The following is a 27,798-nucleotide window of genomic DNA, read 5'->3' on the forward strand; positions in this document are numbered from 1 at the left end:
TAAATATATATATAATATAAAATTAATAGAATATATATAATACATATTATATAAAATAGAGTATTATATAATATATTAAATTAATAGAATACATATATATAATATTATAATTAAAATATAATTCATTTTTTCAATTTTTCGGTTTTTTTTTTCGCCTGAACCAAACCGAAAAATCGAATTTTTTGTATTTTAAAAACCGAACCGAAAAATCGAAAAAATCGAACCAAATTTCAAAATTTCGATTTGGTTCGATTCGGATATTCGGTTTTCGATTTTTTTGGTCACCCCTTTTGTTTCTTATATCTCTTCCAATTCTCCTATTTCTTCACTTCACTTCACTTCACTTCACTCAACAAAATCAAAGGGCATGAATCCAATCCAATCCAATCCAATCCAATCCAATCCCTCTGAGTGCAAGATTTCAACCATCTTTGAAAGCGCAAGAGCCCAGTGTAGAAGGATATTTCTTTAAGTCATTGACTATTTCTACAATTTGTAGAGTATGGTAGAGCGGCTCAAGCAAAACAGATATTTGAATAAAGACGTTTGAAGTGTTTGATACAGATATTAATAAGTCTTTCTTCAAGTACGTGGACGAGACACAAAATAATGAATGACAATGTGAAGTTAGTTCTATGACGATATTGACTGTGGTCAAATGGAGTCTTCACAAAGTAGCAAAGAAGAAAGCAAAGGGGAGACGTCACGATTTCAACCGCAATTCAGATCAATCAATCTACTGATATGGCAAAAACATTTGGTACAATAACTCAAGGCAATTGTGATCAATGTGTAGTGCAAAGTGTTGTCCAAAGAGCAATGCCGAACAAGTTAACAATAAATCACGAAAACTTTGTCAATATTGTGATTTGTCGCTTTCTATTTATCAAATCATGTACTAGTATTTTGTATTTTGATCATCTAACTTTTTTATTTTCAATTATGTAATGACACCATGTGTATCTGTTCGTCAACAAACCCACTTGCTATTCACCAATTCGACTTCACCGTTCAAAAGGGATCTTTCCCTGCAAAAGAACATGTAATAAAATGACACTCGAAGATGGAAAGCCAAAGAGACTAACCTTATTTATTAATCACAATTTCAAAGAAACTGTTTCTCACGACTAAATACATGTATACCGAATTCGTTTCCTCTCTCCCAATGTAAATTTATACAATTCTTTATCTAGCTTCCATGATGCATTTATGCAACCCTCTAACTCAACTGAGAAATGAACTGGAAGCTTTTGACTCTCCAACTCCCAGCTCAGTTTCTTCTAGGCATGCATTAACTACAAGGCAGAACAGACTCATTTGACCAAAACTAAATTGAACAAATATCCAATTTACCCGGAATACTTGTCTGCTATTTCTCACTGAATGAATGCTTCTGTCGTATTTGGGTTGAAGAATGAACTAATCGACCGCTGCTTTGTTTCTCCAGTTAGAAGGCTTGGACAATCCATCAAAGATCGGGCTAGTCATGGCCGCAGCAGAAAGAGCCTGAAAATCTTGTTTCAAACTCCACTTTGATGTCGGCCATATGAATGACAAGGCACCGTCGTCTGAATCCTGCAAACTCAATACACTTGGAGACTTCTTTACCCCATTAATGTCATCATTTAGGAAGGAATCCCCCAACCCTATAGGAATGGGGTTAAACCCTCCTACTTCACTATCAGCTTCGAGTGACACTGTACGGCCAGCTGACTTTGGCCTGAGAGCCAGGCCTTTGCCTGTAATAGCTGAAACTGCAGTACCACTATTGTTTTCCTCCTTCAAAAGCTTTTCTGAAGTAAAATCAGCATCGGATTTTTGACGGCGTCTTACCAACTTGTCAATCCATTTGGCTGAGCCATTACTTTCAGCTCCTTGCAAGAAATCTTGATCAATGAGACTGCCATTCTCTGAATCTAAACAATCAGCTGCACTTTTTGACTTTCTATAATGGCTAAGTGGTGGGTTAGAAATAGATGATTTAAGAAGTGGCCCATCCTCTAGATAATGAGCTCCCCCTTTTTGGTATGTTCCCATTTCACGGCCTTCTCCAGCATCTTTTATGTGTGCTGATTTAATTCCATAATAACCTTGCATCCTGCTCATGGATGGAGAGACTTTCTTTTCGGAAGTAGATTTCAATTTCAATGATGAAAATGAATCAAATAAATCAGAGTGTCTACGACTTGATAATGTCTGTTGAGTATTGCTTGGCCTGCAAGTGGACACCAAATTAAGCTACTTGATCAAACTCCAAACTATATGTTACTATTTGGTATGACTACGACACTGCTCAACTACAATGCCTAAGCTAGAAAGCTCACACAGAATGGGCACAGAAGAAAAGAAGAGGAAACAGAAGAAATGTAAACTACTGCGTATAGGTTTCCATAAGGAATAGACTTACTGTTATAGATAATCTATCCTTTAGAATGAGACAAATACAGAGATCAAGTAAGACTAACAGCCTTAAAAAATTGAAAACAACCAGTTTCTTCTTCCATTAGATTTCCTCAATTAACCCAACAAACATAGAGATCAGCTAAAATATCATAGCATGTTCATAAACTGAACACAAAGTATCAGGTTCTATGGTATGATTAGTCCATGTTCTGACATGAATACCAGATACACTATTACAGCTTGAAATTTGAAAATATCCTGGAAAGTTAACTATGTACGATAATGAGAACAAATCATGTACCTTGGAGGAATCTTGTGGCCATTTGATAAGACAGGCGAAGGGGGATGCCTCCCAGGAAGTGGGATTTGAATTGTTTTAAGGGCAAACATTTGGAGATCTGTCACCAATCCATTTAGCCTTTTTATATCAGCAACCTACGCCAGATATAAAAGTTTTTAACTACGAACACAAGCTTAACAAAGCATATCGGCTTATTTTATGAAATTCCAACGAAATTGGGAGCGAACCACGAAAACAGGTACACATTTCCAGCAAGAAGATAGAATTCGAACGATAATTAGTATGACTTTGCAGCCGAATAACTACACGGAGCACAAGCAAAGTACAGAAATCGCACACATAGAAAACTAGAAAGTTCCTAGACGGAATCGAACAAGTTAATAGGACTATAATCAACTTATAAAAAGAGAGTTATAATGAAAAAAAATATCCATGAATACCACGACACCGTATTTGATGGCGACGCCGGCAAGCGTGTCGTATTTAGACACGGTGTGGACTACGTAATTTAAACCACCGTTAGCACCGACGCCAGCGGCAGAAGACGGCGGAGGAAAAATCGGCACTGATCTCGTGGGCGAAGATGATCGGAGCGTTCCGGTATGGTATAATTCGGCACTACTTTCCTTCATTCCCAGAAACCCCTGTCTCTCCATAAACCCCAAACCGAAAAAACTCAAAACATAAATAAAAAATAATAATGAAACCTGAACTAGCGCAGGTGTTGGAATCCACTCATTCTGAAACAAATCAAAATCGCATACACCGTGTTTCCTTCATCAAATTTCTGTAACGAATTTAGCTGAGCCAGCGTTTGCAGATCTGACTCAGTCTCAGTCTCAGTCTCAGTCTCAGATAGTATTGTCAAATTCTCTCTACTGTTGCTATAGAATCTATATATGGAGTGGTGGAACTCACTCTATTTCCCTTTTTTAATTATTTTAATTTCATTTGTTTTTTCAGTTAAAAATGAATTTTATTTGATTTTTTGTTTGGGACTTTGAATTTTAGGTAATTGATTATAATCACAATATATGTCTAACTAGCTTCGACATGTATATTTAAAAAACGAAGTCCAGTATTTGTAGTCAATAAATAAATAAAGTAAAAGATTTGAATTCTCACCGAATACTACATGATAAAACAAGTATATTAATGATAAAAGATAAATGTAATGATTACATTCTAATAAAATAATACAGATGTAAAGTCAAGAATTGTTGCGTTGGATTTTAAAAAGTAAAGGTGGTGCTTGGCTTCTGCCGCCCCACCGACAACTTTCCGCGTTTCAATTTTTTAAAAAATATTAATAATCACTAATTTACTCATTTTCTTTATTTGAAGATTCTCACAAAATGGTAGTGGCAGTATATCACTCACAATAACAATGTTATTCAATTATGGCAAAATAACAGAAAATGGAAAGAGATAGTATATGCTAAGTTCAGTGCTCCAACTTCATTAAGTAAGGTCTCTACATCTTCATTTCTTTATATTGAATCCCTACAGGCAATCACTGCTACATCATGATATAATTATCCTATTTTTCCATTTAGCAAATTATAAATAAACACAAATTTCTATAAACAAAACGAAATAAATTGACAGTTAAAAAGAGATACTATATCTGAATAACTGAGAATAATTTAAGAAGGGATTATAGAACTACTCATTATACATCACAATAAAAACACCATATATTGCCGTTGGCTGGGGAAATAGTAATATACACACACAAAGTATAGAAACAAATAGTAGTGCATTTATGATCTCATATAAGCCAAAAAACTATATTAGTACATGCTTAAAACAGACGTCTCAGATTAGATTAATTTGTTCCATTCAAGTGAAAGTGACATCTAGTTCATTGCCTACTTCTGGTAGTTTATAAACTAAAAGCACCTCCCTCCCCAACACTGCAATGCAAAGTGTGTCCAAAATAGCATAACACTAATTATTCTTCTAGATAGTATTGCAAAGAAGCTAAGGCATTTCTGGCAAAATTAATGATCCTAGGACCCGAGCTAGCATGGACCACACGTCGAAATGTCTAGAGAAATTTGTGCAGGGAGAAAATCAAATGAGTAAATTAGTTCGAGGATTCTCGTTAGGCATATATTAACAACTAAATGAAATGAAATCTGCTTTGCTTAGCATAGTCAGCAGGAATCAAATTCCCACTTTTAAATATTCAAAACCAGTAACTTTAAATTTGAAAACTCATGTGTTCTGGCAGTGCTGCATTCACTTGGTGTGCATCAGAGTAGCAAAAAAGACAATTGACACGAATTCAACAAAAGCAGGATGGCAGGAAGGGTTTGAATGCAGTAGCATAGATACTGTAGCCTTCATTAAATTTGGATGATATGATAAATAATTACAAGCGTCAATTAAAATAAGAAAAATGGCTTACACTTGGGAGTATGTGTGCGGGGATGCATTTGTCAGGAAAAAAATCTAATATAAACAATCCTGCCAAGGCTCTCCATAGCTTCTCAAAATTCCACATTGTGATCTAGAACTTGATCTAGGTGGATTATTTGGGACAACTCCTCCTGCTCTGCAGCCTATAACCAGGAAAGGATAGGAAGATGAGAAAACATGCAACCATTCGATTTTTATTGGATGTGACTAGTTTTAAACAACCAAGCCTAACCACTACATTGGCATAAGTGGGCATGTACGGTAAAGTAGAATCTTATAAAAAAATTATTCAGAGAAAACAAGTGATGCCAGATAGTCTTTGTGAAAACAAGTGCAAAACTGTTCAATTGCAAAAGTAGTTTGGTATAAGATGAGGATATGCAATTTAGTCTATGAGCCTTGCCCTGCTACATACCACTTGAGATCCCAATGCTAACATAATAAATTTATTTTCAGACATTCTTAGAATTCATTCAGGATCTTCACACAGCTGGAGCCTGGAAGAATAAAACTTCTTAAAAAAAGGGTATGCATCACTATCCAACACCAAAGAGAATATTCCAAAGGGCTGGCATCCAGTCATGATGCAGCTATAAGTGCAAAATTATAGATAACAGCTAAATGGCATCTTCAGTCAGGTAAAACTCGAACTACTTCACTTGTTAATACTAAATGTCCTGATTCAATGGATTCATCAATTAGTGTTAAGATTCTAACAGATGGGAATAGATGATCTGCTGGTGGGGAATTTGGCTAGCCTAACTGAAAGGGGAAAAGACTAACAAGTAACAACTCACCACATTTCCAAGAAGTCAGCCTTATACTGGCCTCCAATTGACAGCTAACATGTCCGGCCTACATGGCATCATTGGAACACCATGAACTGTGACAAATACAGCAAGAGGGTGGAATCAACAACACAAATTGCATTTTTGCAGGTAGCTAAATTCAAAATATCTGCAGCAGTAAGATCACCTAGAATCGGAGGTGCTGGTGGTAGACTATTTGTTCCACCAGGCCGGAAATTAATGGCACTTGCAGGGGCCCTTTCTGAAGGGGGTCCAAAGTAACCTGCTAGAAATCAAAATGCTGTCAAAATGAGTTTCACTAGTGGGGACTCTTCAATTATTTTTTTAGGTGAGAACCAAGATTTAAGTCATAAGTCAATTATGGATAAAAGTTCAGGAAACAGAAGAAACAAGAATACTCCACTTTAGTTCTTGAAAGTGTATACTAACTCAAACTAGAATTCAGGTGCTTTTAGCAGTGCGTGAAAGTTGAATTGTCCAGTTGTTGGTAAAAGGACCACTAATGAGATTTATTTAAATACAACAATAATTTCCTGGTTAAAAAGTCGGAGCTTTTATTATATTCATATGCTTTCTTCTAGATTTAGGTGGTTAACATAAGCCTTTTTAGCCCATAAGATATCTCATGACTTTTCAATGAGGATATACAATATTGAAAGTAAGGCAGAAAATGACAAACTTATAATGATAATTTACTTCCGTACAAAAATATAACCTGCACCTTCATGCGAATAAGATTGACCAGAAAATGGTTGGGCTCCAGCACTCCAGCCCCCACAAGGAAGATCCGCTTTGAAATCATTTACTGGCATCCGCCATTGTTCATCGGTAGAATACCTCCTAGGAACATCAGCATATACTTGCAATGGATAAGGGGGATGTTGGTGCTGGATGACTGTATTCGAATATGAGAAATGGGCAGATATTTGTGGAGGTCGGGCATCAGGATGCAACGGTCTTTGGGAAAATGTTGCAGTACCAGGCAGCAAATGTTGTCTCTGCTGTGAAGCTTGGTGATTAAAACATGGATCATTCTGTCCATATTCAACAGGCCTTGATGAATTGTATCCAACATGCTCTCGTGCATTGCAGCCTGCAGCTGGAGAGAAGAAAGAGGACTGCTGTGAATATATTTCACCTCTAGGTGCTTCAGTACGGGACCCTTGAGTACTGGAAACCATATGGACAGGCGGATTTCCCTGGAATTACAAAATTCACAAACTTCACATAACTGTAGAGTAACATAACTGAATCAACATAAAACTGATAAACATACATGTTCAGGAAGCCACATGACTTACACTGGGTGTGCCACCAATCTCATGATGTAATGGAGGAGGGTGACAAACTAAAGGCTGAGAAGTTGACTGAACTGGAGACACATATTGGGACATCAATGCAGGTTGAGGTGGCAATGACTGAACATATGGAGAAGGACCAATAGGAGGTGGAGGAATTAGTTGCCATGAGGAAGGTGGTGGTGGAGGTGGGGGTAATGATGCAGATGATGATGATAAGGGTGGAGGTGGAGGTGGAGGTGATGGGGATGAGGATAATGGAGGTGGTGAAGCAGGAAGAGGAGGAGTCATAGGAGGAGAGCCAGGTGGTAATGGAGGAGAACCCTCAGGAGAAGGCAGCAACTCAGACATTTCAGAAGCAGATTTAAGCTTTACATCAGAATTCGGCTCAGGTGAAGCAATGATAGAGGTGCAATTGACAATTAATATTCTTTCATCCTTGTTGTGACCAGAAACGTCTTCCATTTCAAGCTCACCATCAACATCCTCTAATATGCAGTGGCGCCGGTCACTTGGAGTAACAGTGCAGTGTTCAGGATTCTTACTTGCAAGGTTATGCTCAGATGGTGACGTATCTAAACCTTCCTTGTATAACATCGACGGAAAATCATCTTCATCATCATCTTCTTCAAACAAATGAGATGATAGAAACCCAGGTAACTGAAATGTGGTGTTGCTGGAACCAACAGAACAGTAAATGACCATTGTATCCAAAAAATCCAGAATTAAGATAATACATCCAGTTAAGAAACAAGATAAGGCAAACTAGCTACAGTACATGTTAGGAGTGAAGGGCGGAAGAGAGGCAGAGAGCACGGGATATGCTCTCCAATCACACTTAATAATTTGTAAATGCAGAATAGAGAGGAACGATCACTTGATTGAATGGAATGTAAAGAAATATCAATCCTCCGCAGAGGCCTACGACCAAGTCGTCCAATACAAATGATCTCTCCAAGATATCTTGGACTCCCTAGCTTACATTTATTTATACTGTAAAATAAATACTAGAATGCATAAAATTAGGAATCCCATGATTTGCTCCATTTACTCCTTTGCAGCCTTGATTTAGGAATCCCATGATTTGCTTCCTTTACTCCTTCGCAGCCATGATTTCTCACTTCCAGCTGACTGTCCCTTATGATCTGCTTCCTTGATCTTCTCACTTCCACTAACTGCCTTCCCACTTCCTCGGCGGCTGTAAACCTTCCAGCCGCTGGTCCTATCAACTGCCCCGGTCGTCGAAACAGCCTTGTCCGCAAGGCTGAAGAATGGAAATTGACCCTTGACATCTGCCACATCCATCCAAGTAGCTTCATCTTCCTCCAACCCGTCCCATTTGATGAGGACTTGGTCAACTGTTTCGCCCTCCCGCAGATCAGTACGCCTTGACAACACCTTCTCGGGTAGAATTGGAGGGTCAGCGCTGACGAGCCCGTCCGGCAGCGTGGCCTCCACCGGTGCATCCCCGATGGCCCGTTTGAGAAGGGAAACGTGGAATACCGGGTGGATGATTGGGTGGGCGCTGATCGCGGGGGCTGGGCGGATGCCATCATGTCAATGTCCAACGCCAATTCGACCGCATCCTCATACGTAGTGATTTTGGCGGCCTTCATTTGTAGGCGGACCTCAGGGCGAAGTGCCGCCATAAAAAATCCCAGGTATTGATGACACGAGATATCTGGAACCTGTGCGAGTCGCGCCTCGAAAGCAGCCACGAAGTCCGTTAGGGAGCCGGTGTGACGGACTGCGGCGAATGCTTCATATTCATTCAAAGCTCCATTGCCTCCAAAACGTTTCATCAATTCCCTTGCAAATCGAGCCCACGTCAGATCCGGGACTCGTTGTCGTAACAACTGGTACCACGGGAGGGCAGCGCCTGCCAGAGCTACCATGGCGACGCCAACCCGGTGCTCGGGAAGGGTTTCCGAGATCAGAAAAAACTGCTCTGCTCTTGCCAGCCACGCGAGGGCCTCTGAGCCGTCAAAGGTAGGCATGGGTGACGTCGATACACCACCCGCAGCTGTCGACTTTGACCCCCGATTCGCTGAGGTGGCCTCGTCCTCCGGTCCGGACTTATCCTTCAGCTTGAGTGAAGCGAACCCCGCACGCATCTCCTCGCGCATGGCGTTCAGATTAGAACGTACCTCCATTACTTGGTCGTCGGTGCGGCGGAATTGGGCATTCAGTTCAGTCACCGCCGCGTCCAACAAGAGCCTGCCCTGTTCCAGATTTTCCGCAGCCTTCTCCAATTCTTCCAGCCGCGTGTCCGATCGAGAGCTAACCATCGTTCACCGCACCAATTGTTAGGAGTGAAGGGCGGAAGAGAGGCAGAGAGCACGGGATATGCTCTCCAATCACACTTAATAATTTGTAAATGCAGAATAGAGAGGAACGATCACTTGATTGAATGGAATGTAAAGAAATATCAATCCTCCGCAGAGGCCTACGACCAAGTCGTCCAATACAAATGATCTCTCCAAGATATCTTGGACTCCCTAGCTTACATTTATTTATACTGTAAAATAAATACTAGAATGCATAAAATTAGGAATCCCATGATTTGCTTCCTTTACTCCTTCGCAGCCATGATTTTCTCACTTCCAGCTGACTGTCCCTTATGATCTGCTTCCTTGATCTTCTCACTTCCACTAACTGCCTTCCCACTTCCTCGGCGGCTGTAAACCTTCCAGCCGCTGGTCCTATCAGTACATGCATAGCTTAATACCCCACGCAATAACTAGAATCCATTCTTATCAATGCTTATAACATATAATCCTCATTCACAAATTCTGTAATAGATAAATGAGTACAACTATGGAGCTCATATATCATTAAACTAAAAAGTTACAAGCCTACTAAAACCATTTCAGAAGTAATGATTTCAATCAGACACATGCTAAACACAAACCACAGACAATAAAAATATTATAATAGTGAAAACTAGTTAAGCGACTAAGGATTGCCAAATCCCTTCAATACTCTTCATATCTACCCCTACATTATCTTTTAGAATTTTGACCCAATGATTGGAAAGTGAATATGATTTTAGGTAAAAAAATTGATAAATATGGGTGGGATTGTCGTTCTTGTTTAGGGAACATTTTCTTGTGTATGAATACTTGCTCAGATGAGATCCTTCTAGTGATTGATGCACACAATTTAATTCTTTTTCTTCCTACATTCACTCTCCCATCTCTCCTTCTGTGTAGTTTTTTTCTTGGAGGCCCGGAGCATTACCAATTAAACTTCTAACTCTTAGGAATTTGAAGTGCTAAGACATATGTGGATCACCTAGATTTTAATTCATTGAGACATGGTGCATTCAGGAAGCACATAGTCGAGAAGTGAAAGATTCTATTGAAGCACACAATCTATTTATGTGGTTTCATCACCGGACTCCGACTTGCAAACGTGTCCTTTTACTAAAAACATGGTTCAAACTTAGAGGTATCAACCAAACCAGCTAAGGGCGAGCCTCCTTTGGGGCCAGCTTAGTTCCTTGGCTTGAATGGGGCTCACTATCCTCCAACACCCTCCGACACCCAAAAATGTGGTTGAGCATCTAGTGTAACATAATTCATCTTGGATTTATAAGCAAGTTAACAGTTTAAATTCTAATAAAGAACATGCCTATCTATCAAGCAATCTCCTAAAACAATATGAAATAATACCTCCATATGACATCAGGCAATATATAAATAGTGATAAAAAGACATGACATAAAATACCACAAACATGTAGAAACACTTAAGCTTAAGCAAATAAGTATGACTAGAGGAGAAGAAATAGAAGATAAAGAATTGCTAGGAGAGTAATGAGTAAACTTCATAGTTTATACCTCCCATACTCATCCAAAAACATGCCGTCCATTTCTCTTATAGGATCGTCGATGGACCGCTCAGCTCGGGAAGGGCGTCTCTGAGAAAATCCAGCAGCTCCACCATCATTATCTGTCCCTATCTCATTCATGTAACGGCGAAGGACAGATTCTGGAAAAATTTTCCTCTCAAGCCATAACCGCAAGACCTGAAAAAGATTTGCAAATGATCTGTCAAGCACCGAGGGTGCAACTCTGCATTGTTTCCTTCATTTAATATAGTCACCTTATGACATTGACAGCGGTTTTCCTGAGCACCTGCTCCAGGTGGAGCAGCAGCTACTATGAGACGGGGCAATGCCGCTTGAACAACAGGAATATAAGATGCCCCAGCAATTCCTGAAGGTCATTTACAAAGTATTTAGAAATGGATTCACATGAGTGAGCAAGGAAACAGATGATGAAACGGCAGAATTACTTTTTAGAAACAAAAGAACATGGAGCAACAGCCAAAGAAGAAGCAAGCTGGGATGTATTTGACAAACAGCATATGATTATTGTGATAATGATCTGTGCTTAAAAATCCTTTAACGTCTACCGTAGCTCATAAGAGAATGGTGTGGTACAGTGGGATTGCATGTATGCATGTCCCTTTTTGTCTGTGAGAGAAGAAAAGTATTTTGCATAGTAATGTAACTTTTAACAATCCAATACCTTTCTGACTATGAGAGTACTGGGTTATAGAGTCAACCAGAAAAAGGAGGTCCACTTTGCGATGAAAACTTGGCTCATTTGCCAACTTCAGGATGAGAAGTTCTAAAACCTGCAACACATCAGTGGCTGTGTGACATCAGATTTTATGGTTGTATTACTACCTGCATCTCAATCTAGGTCTAGGCTAACTTTGCAGATATCGATAACTGGATATTACATAAAATTGACCTCACATATATAAGCAAAACTACCATACTTAGTAGCTACTTCCAGATTCATTATTAAGAATCAAATGTCATAATCAGTATATAAAAGCTACCAGTGATACAGGAGTGCCTAGTTTACATTACTAAGTAGAAATCCTGGCAAGTGATATCAACAAAGTAAAAACCTGCAAAAAAATATTTAAAACTCTTAAAGTGCTTAAGAATGCAAAACCACAAAACTTAATTCATATAGAAGGGGACAGTGATAAATACAGATAATCTCTAAGTTCAAATCATTTTGTTTAGAATATGTGACTCCTCATTATTCACAGCCTCAAGAACTCAAATCTTGTTGATGTGAGAATAACCAAATTGTTCTTATCACATTCCTATCCTAAGTCACCATAATTAGAAATTGAAGCCAACAAATACAATAAGGAACAATCAGCTTCTAAAGCAATGTAAACATTCTCTCTGAACCTCTGTTAACAAATCCCTTAACCACACATGTGACAACTTATATTTCCAAGGATGGCTGATATCATATCACTAGATTTACCTGGCACGCCGCTACTCCTTAGAAGATCATAACTACGTTATGTTATGCATAAAGAAATAGGAATCAAGTAAAGAAAAAATTCCAAAGGAGAATCTGATTATGTAACTAACCAGATACAATATATGAAATATGATGACACTGGGCCAAGTTCAACCAGGGGAAACTCATCAACAAGACAAATGAAGATACACTGCAGCACTGATGAAGATATAAAAGTGAAATACAAGAGATGCTAGACGCACTTTAACTGTTTAACACATAGGGTCAAACATTATCCTGAGAAACGAAATGTCGAATGTCGAATTAGAAGACCCACACAAAAAAATGATCTGCAGTCATGATGTACCTCATTGGCAATCCCATACTTTGCACAATCAATTGCAAGACGAGTTGCACGACCAATGCTCTCTTTGGTCCTAGATAGCGTCTCAATCATCCCTTCAAAAGCATCACGAACAACAGCTGCCTCAGTACCCCCACTTAAAGAACTCCCAGATGCCTGATGGCCTGAATTCACCCTCCTTTCCTCCAGGTCTTCATTTTCATGTCCACTAGTACACGGCACCTGGTGAACATCAAAGGAAGGCGAAGTAGTATGGTCTTGCACATCGATTTGAAGTATGTTACTAGTATCAACAGCTAATGCAGCAGATGTAGCAGTTGGGTTAAAGCCAAGCATGTCGGTGTCATGAATCAATAGATGCAAAGGATTTCCATAAGGGTTATGCAAGTTTGCTTGTCTCTTTCTCGCCTGAGCAGCGGCAATTAGATTTTTCATTGACATGGCAGAGTCTGAAATCGCCAAATCAACCGGCAAATTTAACATGGTGACTTTACCACCATCCAACCTGATAAAGGCAGACCCTGAGACACATAGGTGATAGATATGCAAAAATGAGAAAGATAATTAGATCCAGAAAACCAAAAACTTTCTAATTACCTTTCACCGTGTGAGGTATCACTTTTGTCTTGGTTTCCAACTTTATGGACAGAATCATTGATTTGGTAGTCGGGCCTTGAGTTGGTTTTCTTTATCTCAACAGATGAAGTCGGTTTACTTCTTTCAGTTTCTGTAGCAAGGCTACTGTTTGTTCCCAGTGGAACTTTCTTCTGGTTCACACTAGCAGGTGCCTTGGTCAACTGTTTTTTCCGTAAATCAGCTAGTGGTCTGGAAGCAGTAACAGATCGAGGGGACCTCCTGGGAGAACCTGAAACTGGCTTAGCCTCCATTGAGGGGATGTTTTCAGTGACTAACTGGGGAAAAACGGGAGATAAATGTTTAGCTGATATTTCCTGAGTGCTCTTTTGCATCCCTTGCTGACCAGTTGGTGATAAAGCTTTATTGGATACTTGAGAAGATTGTACCTGATCTTTGAACTCATCCTTGAGTGTTCCTGTGTTCCTCACGGCCATATGACCGTTTCCATGTGTCTCCCCACTCTTAGCATTCTTATTTTTGGAATCTGAAACTCGGGGAGTAACAAAAACCTTATGGGTAGATCCTACATGAATTGGAGTTTTAGGTAATTCATCATCATCATCCTCATCCTCATCACATAGGCGGACAGCTCTCCTCTTTGCTGGAAGCTGTATGGTTGGAGATTGAACCTTGTTCGGATGCACCAAGCTATTGTTGTGTGATGTAGAGTTTCCCTGTCTATTTTCAGAGTTTGAAGTAGAAGTGGACATCACTCCAAGTGCTAGTCGTTGGTGCTTTGGTGGAGGGAGATCATCTTCATCAGGAGAATGGTTGGACTTATTTGCACTTAGCTGTGCTATTGAAGATTTGTACTCAACCTTCCCTCCTGATTTTAACCTTTTACCCTCAATGTCATCCATTTTGGGAGGAAGTGATGCTTGATTGGTCCGAGAAGTTTGCTTTTCCTGGTCATGTTGGAACTTCATCTTTTTCCTTGAGATTACTTTATTGTTTTCCTCAGTAATGGCTTCAGCATCTACCCGACCATCATCTACCGCTGCTGGATGCTTTTTCCCTTTCAATATCTTTTTTCCTATCCTTTTACTGCCAGTACCTAAATCTGATCTTGAATTATCTGCAGATGACATATTAATATTTCCACCTGAAGCCTGTTTTAATTGTACATCATCTTCATTGTGTTCACGTGGTATAGCCACATCACTATTTTTGCGCTTTGCACCATCATGATCCATTGCCAGCTTTGGTTGGTGGCCATTCGTCAATGCACTCTGGTCACCATTTGTCTCCTTCACCGGTTTAGCAAATTTTGTGCATGACTTATTCCTCTCACCCAAAGATGGATGTGGAGACAAACTATGGCTCGTATCGTTTAACGAGCAAGGGTTGACATTTTGACTATCCATCTCACAAAGTATTTCTGAACAATGCTCTGACCCAAAGTCTAGATCACTCAGCCCTTTTCTCTCTAATTTGCAGTTCAGTCCCTCATTCTCCCTCCCATTTTCAGAACTAACCTTTGAGGGGTCACCTGCCACTGTATCCACTGAATGTGTCTCAGATGCAAGTTTATCTGCATTGCTATCATCCCTGAAATCACTTAAACTTTTACCCTGTAACTCTTCAAATTCTTCACAAATTTCCTCCACAGCTTGGGCAAAATATTTGACCGTCTTACCCTTGCATCGAGCAGACAGTTTACTCTTGGTATCATTTGTGAACGCTTGGATATCCGCAGGAGCGACAAAAGCTCTGTCAAAAGAGAAAGTAAGACCACCGAGTACAATACAAAAAACTTTGTTTCTCACATTATACCAATAAAAATCCTATCATTTTCCTTCAAATATCAATTCATGTTTAGGAGAATAGTAGACTGCCGTGTGTGAGATCATTACAAGCAAAACATGTCAATAGACGCTATTGTGATTAATCTAAAAGCATCCTCCAGATCAGATATTGAACTGACAGCAGCCGGGTTTTTTCTTTTATTGTTCTAAACTAGAACTTACATTCCTTGTTTGTTCTAGCCTTTTTTTAGATTCCGTGTTTGGGAGAGACGCATGACCCTCATGCGTCTCCTTTTAATGAGACGCATGACGGAGATGCGTCTTTCAGAGAGACGCATGAGGGACATGCGTCTCTCATTTTTTTCAATTTTTTTTGAATGACGCATGACCGTCATGCGTCTTAGGGAGAGACGCATGAGGGTCATGCGTCTCTAATACATACACTACAGTAATGATTGCTATGAATACTGTGCTGATGGAGGCATGCATACTCCATTTGACCGGAAGCATCAATTCATGAATAAAACATGAATAATAATGCTACTAGCCTACTATTTCCCAATTTCTCACTCTTCCACTTTCCCACTTTTCACGCTTCCACTTTTTCCACGCTTTCACTTTTTCCACGCTTTCACTTTTTCCCAATTTTAATAGAGGCATGCATTTACTCCATTCTCACTCTTCCACTTTTTCCCAGCCCTGACCCAATCAATAGCAATCCCATTTTCTCAGCTTTCCAGAATTGAGAAGTAAAACAAAATTATGTGCTTTCGAATCACAAGAAATGAGACATAAGATTATTGCACCCCATTTCCCTTTTATGACTTATTTTCAGAGAGCTGGCCAACACTTTCATTCACAAAGTCAAAACCAAAATAAATAACATCATTGTGATGCAAGTCCTAATAATATTACAGTGATGCAACATGATTTTCCTCCAACATGATTTTCCCTTTCAAGTCCTAATAATATTACAGTGATGCAGACCTAAATGACTTTTCTCAGTCATCGTTGTGGAATTATTTGGCAGGTGGTATGAATATGATGATAATTTTGAAAATGGTGAATGTCAGATATAACAATTATTTGGCCCCCACTTGTACCTTTTTAATAATATTTTGACGTGATAGACTTTAGACCTTGAGTGTCACAGTATCCATACAATTTCTCAATCATTACACAATGGTGATTACACAATGGCTTACAGGTGCAGTGTATGTATTAGAGACGCATGACTTTCATGCGTCTCTCCCTAAGACGCATGACGGTCATGCGTCGTTTTAAAAAAATTGAAAAAAATGAGAGACGCATGTCCCTCATGCGTCTCTCTGAAAGACGCATCTCCGTCATGCGTCTCATTAAAAGGAGACGCATGAGAGTCATGCGTCTCTCCCAAACACGGAATAAAAAAAAAGCTAGAACAAACAAGGAATGTAAGTTCTAGTTTAGAACAATAAAATAAAAAACCCGACAGCAGCCATATGCTGGAGCTAGTTGGTATTAAAGAAAAAAGAGATGAATCACAAACATCAATCACTATATATGATCAATGTTAAATAATGTATATAAACAAGATTTAGAAAAAAGTTCAAATAGAAGGAAAACATAGTGGAATACACTTGATTTGAGCAAGTAAGAGCATTAGCATAAGGATGTCACAAAATACATCATTTTACTGAGCATTACTGATAAAGCGGCTAGTGATTATTTTCAAGTTTCGTACATGTTACCAGGAAAAATTCAATGAATCATAATACAATAAGTGAGCCAACCAGAAGGTGTTTTGTGCCAGTTACTTAGTTTCAATTTGATTCTCGAAAGTGTATCAAAATCAGGGACCTAATGGTAATAGTTATACGTGCCCAAAAACATAAACAAATATTCCCAGAATAAGATGATTTGACAAGTTTAGACACCAGATAAAAAGTATCAAGCATTCATATCGGTCCAGGATACAAGATCCTTGCGGACAAAAGCAACTGGGAGATGAAAAACTGCAAGTGGAAATATCTGAAGGGACAGATGTGATTGCACTGTAATAGAAAATACAGTACATGGCTCTTAACATCAACATAGAGTTCATTCATAAAAGGTAAATAGGGAAAAAGCTGTATACTCAATGTACTCATAAGGCATAATAATTCATAAGTTGAGTCATCATATTCTGAAAAGCTAAAACTAGATAGAGAGAGAGAGAGCCTAATCTGAATACCATTCTCTGTGAATAGACGATATTATAAATTGCTACATATCATATTCAACCAAGTGACGTGGGAAGAAGACAAATCCTCATTGACGCACACATACACACCCAAGCTATACCTAAGTTAGGTCCAATTACACCAGTTATGAACATCAATCCAAGATGTCCATTAAAAGTTAATCTACGAAAGCACTCCTAAGCTTCCACCAGAAGAATTAAAAAATGCACAGTAACTGATAACTAAACTAATTTTATTATAAGATTTCAACATGAGGCAGCTCATAAAGGCTTGCATGGTTGGAACCTGGTGATGATGATATATGGTGAATTTTTTGCCTTTCTTTGTTAAAACTCACCAAAAAGGGTTGGAACAAAACCAATGCTTTCATGATCTTAGGTTGATTTTGATTTTAAGCTTTTATCAGAGTACAATGCATGATTAGGCCAAACACAATTCTTCCTAAATGAGGGGCGGTATCACAATTCTTCTTGAAACTGCAGAAAATAATTGGTACTTAATATTTATTTCCTTGATTGAGAACCAAATCAAATATACAATAGTTTACCGGAAACATAAGCAACACCCAAAAATTAAAAATTCTCTCTTAACTACTTGGTAGACTATTAAGCTCCCTGTAGCTTGTTCATATGTTTACCTCCTATAATGTCATGTCCATTGCTACACAAAGACCACAAAACTCCTAGATCACCCAGTTGATAAGAATCATAATATCACCCTGCCAATGACTAACTGGTTTAAAACAGGTTGACACTATAAAGAAACTTTCTCAATAAGAAGATAACAGGCCTTGCAACTTGGAGCACAGGCACAATTCATTTTTTCAAGTATTACAAAAACTCAAAAAGGTATTCTCCCAAAGTAATTGTAGGTTCAAGTATTCTCAAAGTAATTGTAGGTTTTATAGAAATCAATGTTATCAAATAACATATGGGTGGTGGAAACGCCATAGCACCATGTTGCTGCCATAGCACCGCCATATCCGACATTTGACAACATTGCGTGTGTACTGCATTTAGGAATAAGGCATTATGCAAGAAACATGGTGGTTAGAGTGGTATATTATGCTTTATTAATTGTTTAAAGTGTTTTAGATGTTATATTTTTAATATTTTTTAATTTTTGAATTATATATAAATATATAAGTATTATTTTATTTATTTAATTTTTGACCGCCATATCCGCCATACTAATACGCCACATCCCTGTGGCGGGTTTTAGGAAAACCGCCATAAGCCGCCATACGAGATTGATAACATTGATAGAAATAAAGATAAGCTCCTAATGATCTTTAGCAATTAACTCCACTAATACATGCATGAAGAAAATAAGAGAAAGTGCTCACATCTCTTCTGTACCAAAAAATTGCACGAAATACTTTTTCGGGTCCGGAGCATGCTTCCAGTCTTCAGGTCTGCTAATCTGGAATTTAACACCATGAAAGGCCAATCAATGAAAACTGGAAGCAATTAGCATAGACAAGACAAATCTCAAGTCACTACAATCCATAGTTTAAATAAAATTTGCACGCATTACAATACAACAGAAAAGCATATAACATTGTCACCGAATGCTCATGAGAAGTACAATGGCCAATATCAAGAGTAGAATCATTTACAAATACATATATATATAGTAGAGGGTTCAAATTAGTCTCTTTTGTATGGTTTGTTGGTTCCCATCATCCCATGTGTAATTACTATTTACTGAATCTGTTGTGTAGAATTTAAATAACTGAATCTATTGTGCAATTTACTGTACTCGCAAAAAAATGAAATTTTCTTAGGTTCGAATTATGGAGGTGGCGATTTTTCTCTTTCCAGTGCAGTAAATTATGCAACAGCTTCAGTAATTTTACGTCTAGGGCATGTTTGATATCTGGGTAATGCCAAGGAAATGAGTGCTAACTTATTATTTTTCACTGTTTGATACTATGGTTTTTATTTCTATGCAGCTCGCAAAAAGCCACAGGCCTGATAAAGACCGAGTAATTGAGCTTGTGTTTATGGCAGCTACCTTTTCCTAGCAATTTGGTCTGGTTATTTTCTTGTTCTGGGAAACGCATCCAGATGAGGAAGTCTAGTTCATTACAATTTCGGTGAGAGGAATTTTGCGCAATCTTCTAGGGTAGGGGAATGGAAAAGTCATGAAATAAGCACAACTAATCAAGGATTAAAAAAAGTCCAATCACAGAAAACACTACTAGGCTTACTCAGGTACTATTAAACAAGAAAAAAGAAAAGGATTTTCCTACACTAGCTTGATGGGCTATCTCAATTTTTTTGTAGGCCTAGTTTCTTGGTTCCATATCAAACAATCCCCTACTGTAGTGGATTGATATACTAATGATAAGAAGGGGACTAATAATAATCACCGCATAATCCATATATATGTATATACATATGTGCGCTGAAGTGCAAAGCTTAAAAGTAGACGCATATTTCATTATCCCAAAACTGAAGTTTACAGATTGATCAGCATATACTAGCTCAAACAAAAAATGCTTGAACAGAAACAAAATACTCCACTAAAGGCATTGAAAACCAACCACCATAAATGTGGTACCTCGAGGAGACGAATACACATCAACATAACCTCTCATCAACCCTAACCCTAAATCCCTCCACTTATATTTCGCTCTAAACCCTAAATCGTTTCCCAATTTACATGTCGCCCCATGTTATATGTGTCTACAAGTGATCCTCTGGAAGAACAACACCAACTGGCCCCCTGGACTTAGTATAAACTCATCCATACTATCCTCACACGAATTACCAACACCAAGCAGACTGCTAGCAATACATCTCTAATTCTCAACTATCCCATAAAAGTGATTAGCCAATTGAATGCGATGACAATGAAAAATCATAATTCCCACAACGATGAACTCCTCAAAACGCAGCATTTAAACAAAATTAAGCGAAAACAATATGTAAAAATAAATAGAATAGAGGGATTAAACGTTAATCGCTATGTACCTTGGCAGGCCAGGCAGGAAATCCCTTGACCTTGGCAAGAACGAGATCGCCCAAACTCAATTCGCTCTTCGTTTTTGCCCCTTTCCCTCCGCGCTTCCGCCCGGGAGCCATGCTCCCAACCAGGCCACGGCCACAAAAGAATTTTGCGCCGCTTCCTCCTGTGATTGAGCAAGAACCGGCGGCCCCAATACACACAAGTGAACAAAAGTCCTAGTTCGCCGGGACGACGTCAGTTTCCGGCAGTCGGCCGCCGATCACAAGGACAAGAAAAAGAGGTGTTTTTTTGTATTCCCTCCGTCCCGCACTACTTGCACTTATTTCCTTTCGGGGCGTCTCAAGTTATTTGCACTCTTTCTATTTTTAGTAACAATTTATACCTACAGCCGTAATTGTTGACTTTGTCTATCACTAATTCCTTAATCTCCGTGCCCAAAAGGAAAGGTGCGAGTAGTGCGGGACGGAGGGAATATGTTAAAAGAGAATATTGAGAATGGTGTAATGGATGAGAGTACAAAATATAGGCGGTTTGGTGAATAAACATTCGAATTGAGGTGGTCATTATTTATGGAGGTCTCATAAAATACATCCATTGATAGGTCATAGGATTCAACAGAATTTAAATTTTATATAATAAATATAAAATTTAAGTTAAATAAAATTGGAGTGTAGATCTAGGTTTATCTGTATTTATTAGATGGGTAAAATTAGGTCGGTTTAAATTAATACTCTCTCCTCCTTGAAAAATATGAACTATTCTATTTCTTTTTTAGTTCATCTCTACGAATTTTCTAACTTTAAAAATATAAAATATATTTTCTCTCTACTTAACACTCAAACAACATTGTGTAAAATCTTGTAACACGTGTAACATCAACTTTGGGACAGAGAGATTACAAGATTAACAAAAACTTACTATCAGCTAATGTTTCGAGTAGTTACCACATTAATTAATCTCTTAACTTTATATTCGAGTGACAAACTTTACTTTACTATTTCTCATTTATTTGAAATCGGTTTTAAAAAAATAATATATCATGATTATCTATCCAAATGTAGATCAATTCTATATTACTCTATTTAATTTTACAAAATTAAATCTTTTATCTTTCATACGAGTCAAACATCAATGATTGAGCTAGATTCCAACAAAAGCAAATAACGTTAAGGCATTTGGGAACTAGGAGGTTGCTTTCATTAATTATTTGCAATAACTAAATAATTATGACAAAGCTCAAGTGATCAATGCATAATTTGTAGAGTAGCAGTACTCCCCCGTCCACCATTTAAAGAGTCATTTTAATTAAGAAATTGTTTAACTTTGTGAAGAAAAGTAAAGGGAGAAAGTGAGTGGGATGTAAGGTTATAGGGATAAATACATAACACATACAAAATGTTTCACATTTGTTTTATATTAGTACAAAAAGTTTGAAGTTTACATAAATAATACAAAATGTTTCACTCGTGTTTCAATTTTATACATTCCGTTATTTTTGTTTGGATGCCGTTAACTCTTTGTCTATGTGAAGTACAAAATGTTTCATAATTGTTTCATGATAGTACAAAAAGTTTTATCATTGTTTCATATTAGTACAAAAAATTTCATCATTGTTTTATGGTTTGTACGTCACATAAGTGAAAAGTTAACATCGTTTAAACACATGTAACGGAATGTATTAAATTGAAACACAAGTGAAATATTTTGTATGATTATGTAAACTTCAAACTTTTTGTACTAATATGAAACAAATGTGAAACATTTTGTATGAGATACGTATTTACCCCACGGTTATACGGAGTAATAGGCAACAGATGCATTTCCACAAAAGGCAGTTAGCAGAGTGCAACAAGTAAATTACCAACTACACTATAAATTTCACTATAGGAAGTTCTGTAATAATCTGAACTATCAAAGAATTCATAAACATAACTAAGTGTAAAAAACTAGACAAGTTAAAATTATGTTGCTAAGAAATTTGTGAAATGATGATACAAATAAGAGACAAAGCTTGAATGCATCATAGTATAAGAATGTAGACAACTGAGCTTGCTGTTGCTGATTGAGTCTACTAGCTTTTTCCTGAAGAGTTCGATACTTCAGTGCTGCACACGGGACAAACCTACACACACATTATTCTTTATCACAATATCCATGCACAAGCATATAACTATATAAGCAACTCGAAGTAAACAATCTCAGCTCATATGAGAAAAACTGCCCCTAGTCAGCTACCAATATAGCTACCACTAAAAGAGAGTTTTCTAGAGCAAAACCATGTTCCGATAGATTCCTTTCTTATTTCAGTAGACAATGCTGCAATTAGCAATCTACCTATGGATCAGACTCTCAAACACCCAACCATCTCATGGGCTAACTACCAACACTGTTCAACGCCTCTTGTCATTAATTTTGCACTAAAGTCCACGAGCTTAATGTTGGATTAATGCAACGAAGGTTCAAGAAGCATACAGGCAGAAGCACCTAAAACAGTACACAAGCTTTCATATTAAAGAGTATACCTTGTTGATTTGTAACCAATCGTTAATACATTCTGGATGATATAAATGTTTGCAAGAGAGAACAGTCAATGCATCGCCATCCTCATAGTCCAATCTACATATTACACAGCTGAGGATCACAGGAATATTGTTATTAATGTATTGGCAAACCATACGTGAAAGATGAATCTAGAAGGTGGGGAGATAAGCAAATGATGGAATGGGGTTTGGTAAAAGCAAGAGATTTTTACTTACGAATCACTGACCCCTTCTTGAGTGTCTTGTGATTTATAGTTGATGGAAGCCAAAGAAGCTATAGTATCTGCAGAAAGACCCCTGCTCTCTGTTCCAACAACTTCTCCTAATGCAATCAACTCCTGCAAAATTAAGTCAACCATGATATCAAAGTACAGCGTGCACAACAAGAAAGAGAGCAGGAAAGAGCATTCCAATTTACCTCATACGAGAGTTCATCAGGATCAACCTCGTCCCATGTATCCTAAACATGAATTACCAAGTCAGGCATACATAACATATCTTGAAAACTCTCAATAGGATTAGTAACATAATTTAACAACTTCAGTGCAAAATAACTAAGACAATAATGACATAATTCAAAAGTTGGACTGCTCTTTACAATGAATGAGGCAATAAAATTATCTAGAGCCGACTCCCAAATAATCTACTTAGAATAGTTATTTTGACACAGTTCACGTCATGGATTGTAAATGCAGTCCATATTTAAGTGAGACTTTACAGTTTTAGGGGAACAGGACTTATAAGAGTGGGAAATGAGTATTGCTTCCCACATTTGGGGGATGGAAATTACTGGAGGAGAAACATTCCCCTACATGGACCATTTTTTATATTCCCATTTTCCTCCCACCCCATCACTCCTCTCTTCTAATTTTGTGCCTGATAGGAGCTTAGCATTACCCTTCCTCTTGCTTTTATCCAGTACCCTTCATGAATAGAATCTATAGCTATTCACACTTCCCTATTCAAGTACTACTATAAAATAGCACTCACAAGGTAGTTATGCCCACATTTAATCAGGTCAAATAATTTTCAACATAAAATATGTGCACATTTCTTCAGCACGATTCATTCTCTTTTTGTTCAGCACATTATGAATATAAGACAACTATCCAAAATTACAGAAAACAAGAAAATCCAGCTCGAAAATATTTTATTTATCCACCAACCCACAAGCAATAAAAACATGAAATAGAAAGAAACATGGCAGAAGTACCGGAAGAATTCCAGCTTCCTCATCTTCATCTTCATCTTCATCCACGCCTTCATCATCCCCAACAACCACTACAAATCACCAGAGAGATTTTAATTCTCTATAGTTCCATGAAAGTGATAATTAATCAAATAAAGATCTGACTCCTACTCTCATTTATCCCTGATAGTGCCAACATTCTGGCTGCCATTTCCCGTTCCTCAGCATCTTGCAATGCTCTAGCAAAGGCCTCATCACTAGAAAACGAAGCGGGATCCATTTCTGCTGACTGATTATCATTTTCTACTCCTTCACCACGAGCGTGCACATCAAAAGCATCTTCTGATTCATCACCATCCACCTCTACACCAGAACCATCATAATCCTCTTCACTAGCATCATCATAATCATCATCATAAATTGCATTTTCATGCCCATAACTATCATCTCCCCAGCTTCCATAAGGAATGCCATCCCCACCACCCATTGCCAACAACATATAAGCTCTCTCCTGCCCAAAAAGTAGATCAATTTCAGTTTCAGAATGCTAAACACAAAGTGCAATTCACTTCTCTTTATGATATACTACTTTACTTAGTACAAATAAAATGCATTCATCATACGTAATCATGACTAAAACAACACAATTACAAAAACAGTTGCAGATGCACAGAAACTCAAGATTCATTCGATTTTTTGAATAACTGTGTGACTAGGGGTGGGTCGGTACGGTATACCGTACCGACCGTGCCATACCGCATACCGTACCGGAAAGTACGGTATGACAAAATTCAATACCGATACCGTACCGAATTTTCGGTATACCAAAATTCCGGTATACCGGAAATTCGGTATGATATTTTTTGATACCGTTACCATACCGTTATTACGGTCTACCGTACCGTGTTTCGGTATACCGTTTTTTAACGGTATACCGAAACACGGTACGGTATACCGTAATAACGGTAACGGTATACCGACAAATAATTGGTTTCTTGATTTGTTCATTTACTAATTGGTTTCTCGATTGTTCATTATTTTTTGCTATCGGTAATTCGTCCATCACTCTATTCAATTTTATATTTTGGTTAGCATGTTTTCAAGTATCATATTATATTTGTTGTTGCCGATGATGTTTATCTTTAAGTATCTTTTAATATATATTTATGGATTATTTTTTATTACATATATTCAGAATTTTATCCCATAATCGTGGTTAATGATAAAATGAAGGTACTTATTGATTATTTTTGGCTATTTAGACCAATAGTAGTAATAATTGGTCTTATAAATAAAATCTCCAAATAGATTTACAAGTGTAATGAAATAAAGATTCAATTTTTCCCCCTAGACTTTAATTTCAATCTATCATTATAAACATGCATGAGTATATTTTAAAGTTAAGGGTTTAGGATTTAGGTTTCACGGTCTTCCTTTGATTTGAATAAATTTTTAAAATACTAGCAAATAATATTTTTTTTAATGTGAAAATACTAAAATTCAACATATATCAAAATTTGGCTCATTTGTTGGTTATGATGAGTATATTTTAAAGTTAAGGGTTTAGGATTTAGGTTTCAAGGTTTGAGTTTTTAGTGTATAGGGTCGCTATATTGCAATGAAATGAATCTCGACTAGAATGTGTCTCACCAGTGCAATATTAAATTATTGCAACGTAAACTTGCTCCTACAGTTATAACTCAACGGTTAATTCATATTTTCACAGATTTAAAATGCTTTTTAATTTTAAGTCTGATATTTAAATGTCAAGACAGTTTATTAAAATGTCAACACAAATATGTGTTGAAATTTTAATGTGATCGTATTGACATTTTTAAGAAAATGTAGCATTTAAACACACTCTTGTGCCTATGTGGGGTTAATGTGATTGAAAAAGTATAATCCAAAGTAAGAGGATGTCGAATATTCTTTTGTTTATCATTTCACAACTTTTATTTCGCAAAATGAAATAAATATGAAGAAATTAAAATGACCCGTGCATCGCACGGGCGTGACACTAGTTAGTAATTTAAATTGGACATTTATTTCTCTTTAAGAATTAAGAATGACTGATCAGTATCCTATTTATTCATCCTTCAATTTAAGTAGTATATAAAATAAGATAACATACAATGAATTAAACACTAATTAAACGATTTGATTCATTTTCAGCTGCACATATTTTTAATTGACATTTTATGAAGTGGGACGAAGAATAAAACAAAATTTTTAATTACTTTGTATATTTGGAATATGACATTACGCAAATAATCATATATTAAATGGTGTGAGTTAATACAAATTCTTTCAAATGTGCTCTGTTGAAACATATTCCCAATATCGTATTTCCAATCTTCTTTCGGTGTTATGTGCTATTGTGTTTATTATATTTAATAGGATGAGTTGATAAAAAAATAATTCAGGTTAATTTTGAATTTGTTTGAATAAATTATCATTTGAATGTTTAATTTTATTGTATTAAATGTATTAAATTTTTTTAATATAATACATATATAAATGTAATATATATATTACAACATATTTAATATTAATATATATATATATATATATATATATATAATAATCTATCGGTATACCGAATATTCGGTATACCACGGTATACTGGTATACCGTGGATTCGGTATATACCGAAGTTTCGGTATACCGTGGTATACCGGTATACCGCGGTATAGAAAAATTGATACCGTTACCGTACCGAAACACTGCGGTACGGTATCATACCGTACCGGAAACTGCGGTATACCGAAAAATCGGTATTTTCGGTATTTTTTCGGTACGGTAAGTCCGGTATTACGGTATTTCGGTATAATTTCCCACCCCTATGTGTGACTAATTTGAAGCGAAGCTTAATCACACACGATAAAAATCGGAACAAACATTTGTAATGCAGAGACAGGGAATATCCTCAATCTAAAATGGTGAATCAAATTAACCAAAAAAACGTGAGAGAAACCAAATATTCCAAAAGATAAGAAAGATAGGAACCAAAAAAATTCTAAATAATTGGGAATCGGTAGCAGAAAAAAGACAAGAGCCGAAGAAACAAAAACCTGCTCCTGGAGAGTACGGGCAAGGGCGAGATCCGCATCGACTTGACTGAGGTTCGTAAAGGGAGTTCTCCGGCTGAGATTGTCGGCGCCGTCGCCTCCATTCGGCGGACTGTTGGCAGGGTTTTGTTCTCCTTCGGCGGAGGCGGCGGTGTCAGCGGGAGCATTGGCATTGGAGTCGTCCATTTCTTGTTCAACAGAAAATTGAAATTGGAGAAAATCTTGAATTGCAGAAGCAAGGGAGAGGATGAAATGTGGAGGGTTAGGAAGGGAAGGAAAAATCAAAATCGAATTAAACAATAAACTGAGAGAGACGTAGAAGAAAGCGGTGCGGTTGCTTTTGGAGTGCTGCTATTTCAAAATCTTTACCCACCAAATCGAATCTATCTTATAAAAAAACCCAATTTTTTTATGCTAATAAACTTCCAATTTTTCTGAGCATTCTCACCGGATTTTAAGGTTAATTTTGAATTAGCACATCGATTATTAAGGGTGTTTTTGGCCTTTTCCATTTTCTTAATCTAATCATATGAAAAATTATTTTGCTA

At 37.4% G+C, this 27,798-nt stretch overlaps 3 protein-coding genes across 7 annotated transcripts; all 3 read right to left on the reverse strand.

Annotated features, from left to right (window-relative positions):
* Positions 1-1,064: 1,064 nt before the first annotated feature.
* On the reverse strand, positions 1,065-3,630 carry LOC121758867. The gene is made up of 3 exons (XM_042154284.1): positions 3,145-3,630; positions 2,705-2,838; positions 1,065-2,215 (listed from the first exon to the last, which is right to left on the reverse strand). The coding sequence occupies exons 1-3, from the start codon at positions 3,358-3,360 to the stop codon at positions 1,420-1,422; spliced, it is 1,146 nt and encodes a 381-aa protein (XP_042010218.1). The 5' UTR covers positions 3,361-3,630; the 3' UTR covers positions 1,065-1,419.
* Positions 3,631-5,133: 1,503 nt separating this feature from the next.
* On the reverse strand, positions 5,134-20,981 carry LOC121758866 (ENHANCER OF AG-4 protein 2-like). Of its 4 annotated transcripts, XM_042154282.1 has the most exons (14): positions 20,459-20,981; positions 18,826-18,902; positions 13,900-15,223; positions 13,475-13,788; positions 12,881-13,382; positions 12,645-12,732; positions 11,770-11,895; positions 11,342-11,454; positions 11,077-11,264; positions 7,239-7,911; positions 6,659-7,136; positions 6,104-6,199; positions 5,926-6,011; positions 5,134-5,271 (listed from the first exon to the last, which is right to left on the reverse strand). In XM_042154282.1, the coding sequence occupies exons 1-13, from the start codon at positions 20,567-20,569 to the stop codon at positions 5,947-5,949; spliced, it is 4,155 nt and encodes a 1,384-aa protein (XP_042010216.1). In that variant the 5' UTR covers positions 20,570-20,981; the 3' UTR covers positions 5,134-5,271; positions 5,926-5,946. The 4 variants fall into 4 exon arrangements, with proteins under 4 accessions (XP_042010216.1, XP_042010214.1, XP_042010215.1 ...); XM_042154280.1 differs by having other exon boundaries at positions 13,475-15,223; XM_042154281.1 differs by lacking the exon at positions 12,645-12,732 and having other exon boundaries at positions 11,770-11,878; positions 13,475-15,223.
* A 1,329-nt stretch (positions 20,982-22,310) lies between these two features.
* Positions 22,311-27,771, reverse strand: LOC121758808 (E3 ubiquitin ligase BIG BROTHER-related-like). 2 transcript variants are annotated; one of them, XR_006041562.1, is made up of 7 exons: positions 27,254-27,771; positions 24,354-24,693; positions 24,207-24,274; positions 23,412-23,453; positions 23,221-23,331; positions 22,976-23,084; positions 22,311-22,575 (listed from the first exon to the last, which is right to left on the reverse strand). XR_006041562.1 is itself a non-coding variant. In XM_042154216.1 (7 exons), exons 1-7 carry the CDS (start codon positions 27,434-27,436, stop codon positions 22,525-22,527), a joined length of 915 nt encoding a protein of 304 aa, XP_042010150.1. In that variant the 5' UTR covers positions 27,437-27,765; the 3' UTR covers positions 22,311-22,524. The 2 variants fall into 2 exon arrangements, 1 of the variants encoding a protein (XP_042010150.1); XM_042154216.1 differs by having other exon boundaries at positions 23,210-23,331; positions 27,254-27,765.
* Between the last annotated feature and the right edge of the window lie 27 nt (positions 27,772-27,798).

The sequence above is a fragment of the Salvia splendens genome, chromosome 12 (assembly GCF_004379255.2).
Source record: "Salvia splendens isolate huo1 chromosome 12, SspV2, whole genome shotgun sequence".
NCBI lineage: Eukaryota > Viridiplantae > Streptophyta > Magnoliopsida > Lamiales > Lamiaceae > Salvia > Salvia splendens.

Coding starts and splice junctions, on each gene's coding strand:
- LOC121758867 (XM_042154284.1), bottom strand. CDS start 3,360: ATGGAGAGACAGGGGTTTCTGGGAATGAAGGAAAGTAGTGCCGAATTA. Junction 2,839..3,144: donor CCATCAAATACGGTGTCGTG/GTATTCATGGAT, acceptor TATCTGGCGTAG/GTTGCTGATATAAAAAGGCT. Junction 2,216..2,704: donor GGCCACAAGATTCCTCCAAG/GTACATGATTTG, acceptor GTCCACTTGCAG/GCCAAGCAATACTCAACAGA.
- LOC121758866 (XM_042154280.1), bottom strand. CDS start 20,569: ATGGCTCCCGGGCGGAAGCGCGGAGGGAAAGGGGCAAAAACGAAGAGC. Junction 7,137..7,238: donor AGATTGGTGGCACACCCAGT/GTAAGTCATGTG, acceptor TTGTAATTCCAG/GGAAATCCGCCTGTCCATAT. Junction 6,012..6,103: donor ACCAGCACCTCCGATTCTAG/GTGATCTTACTG, acceptor TATTTGTCACAG/TTCATGGTGTTCCAATGATG.
- LOC121758808 (XM_042154216.1), bottom strand. CDS start 27,436: ATGGACGACTCCAATGCCAATGCTCCCGCTGACACCGCCGCCTCCGCC. Junction 23,454..24,206: donor AGGAAGCTGGAATTCTTCCG/GTACTTCTGCCA, acceptor ATTCATGTTTAG/GATACATGGGACGAGGTTGA. Junction 22,576..22,975: donor ATTGGTTACAAATCAACAAG/GTATACTCTTTA, acceptor ATGTGTGTGTAG/GTTTGTCCCGTGTGCAGCAC.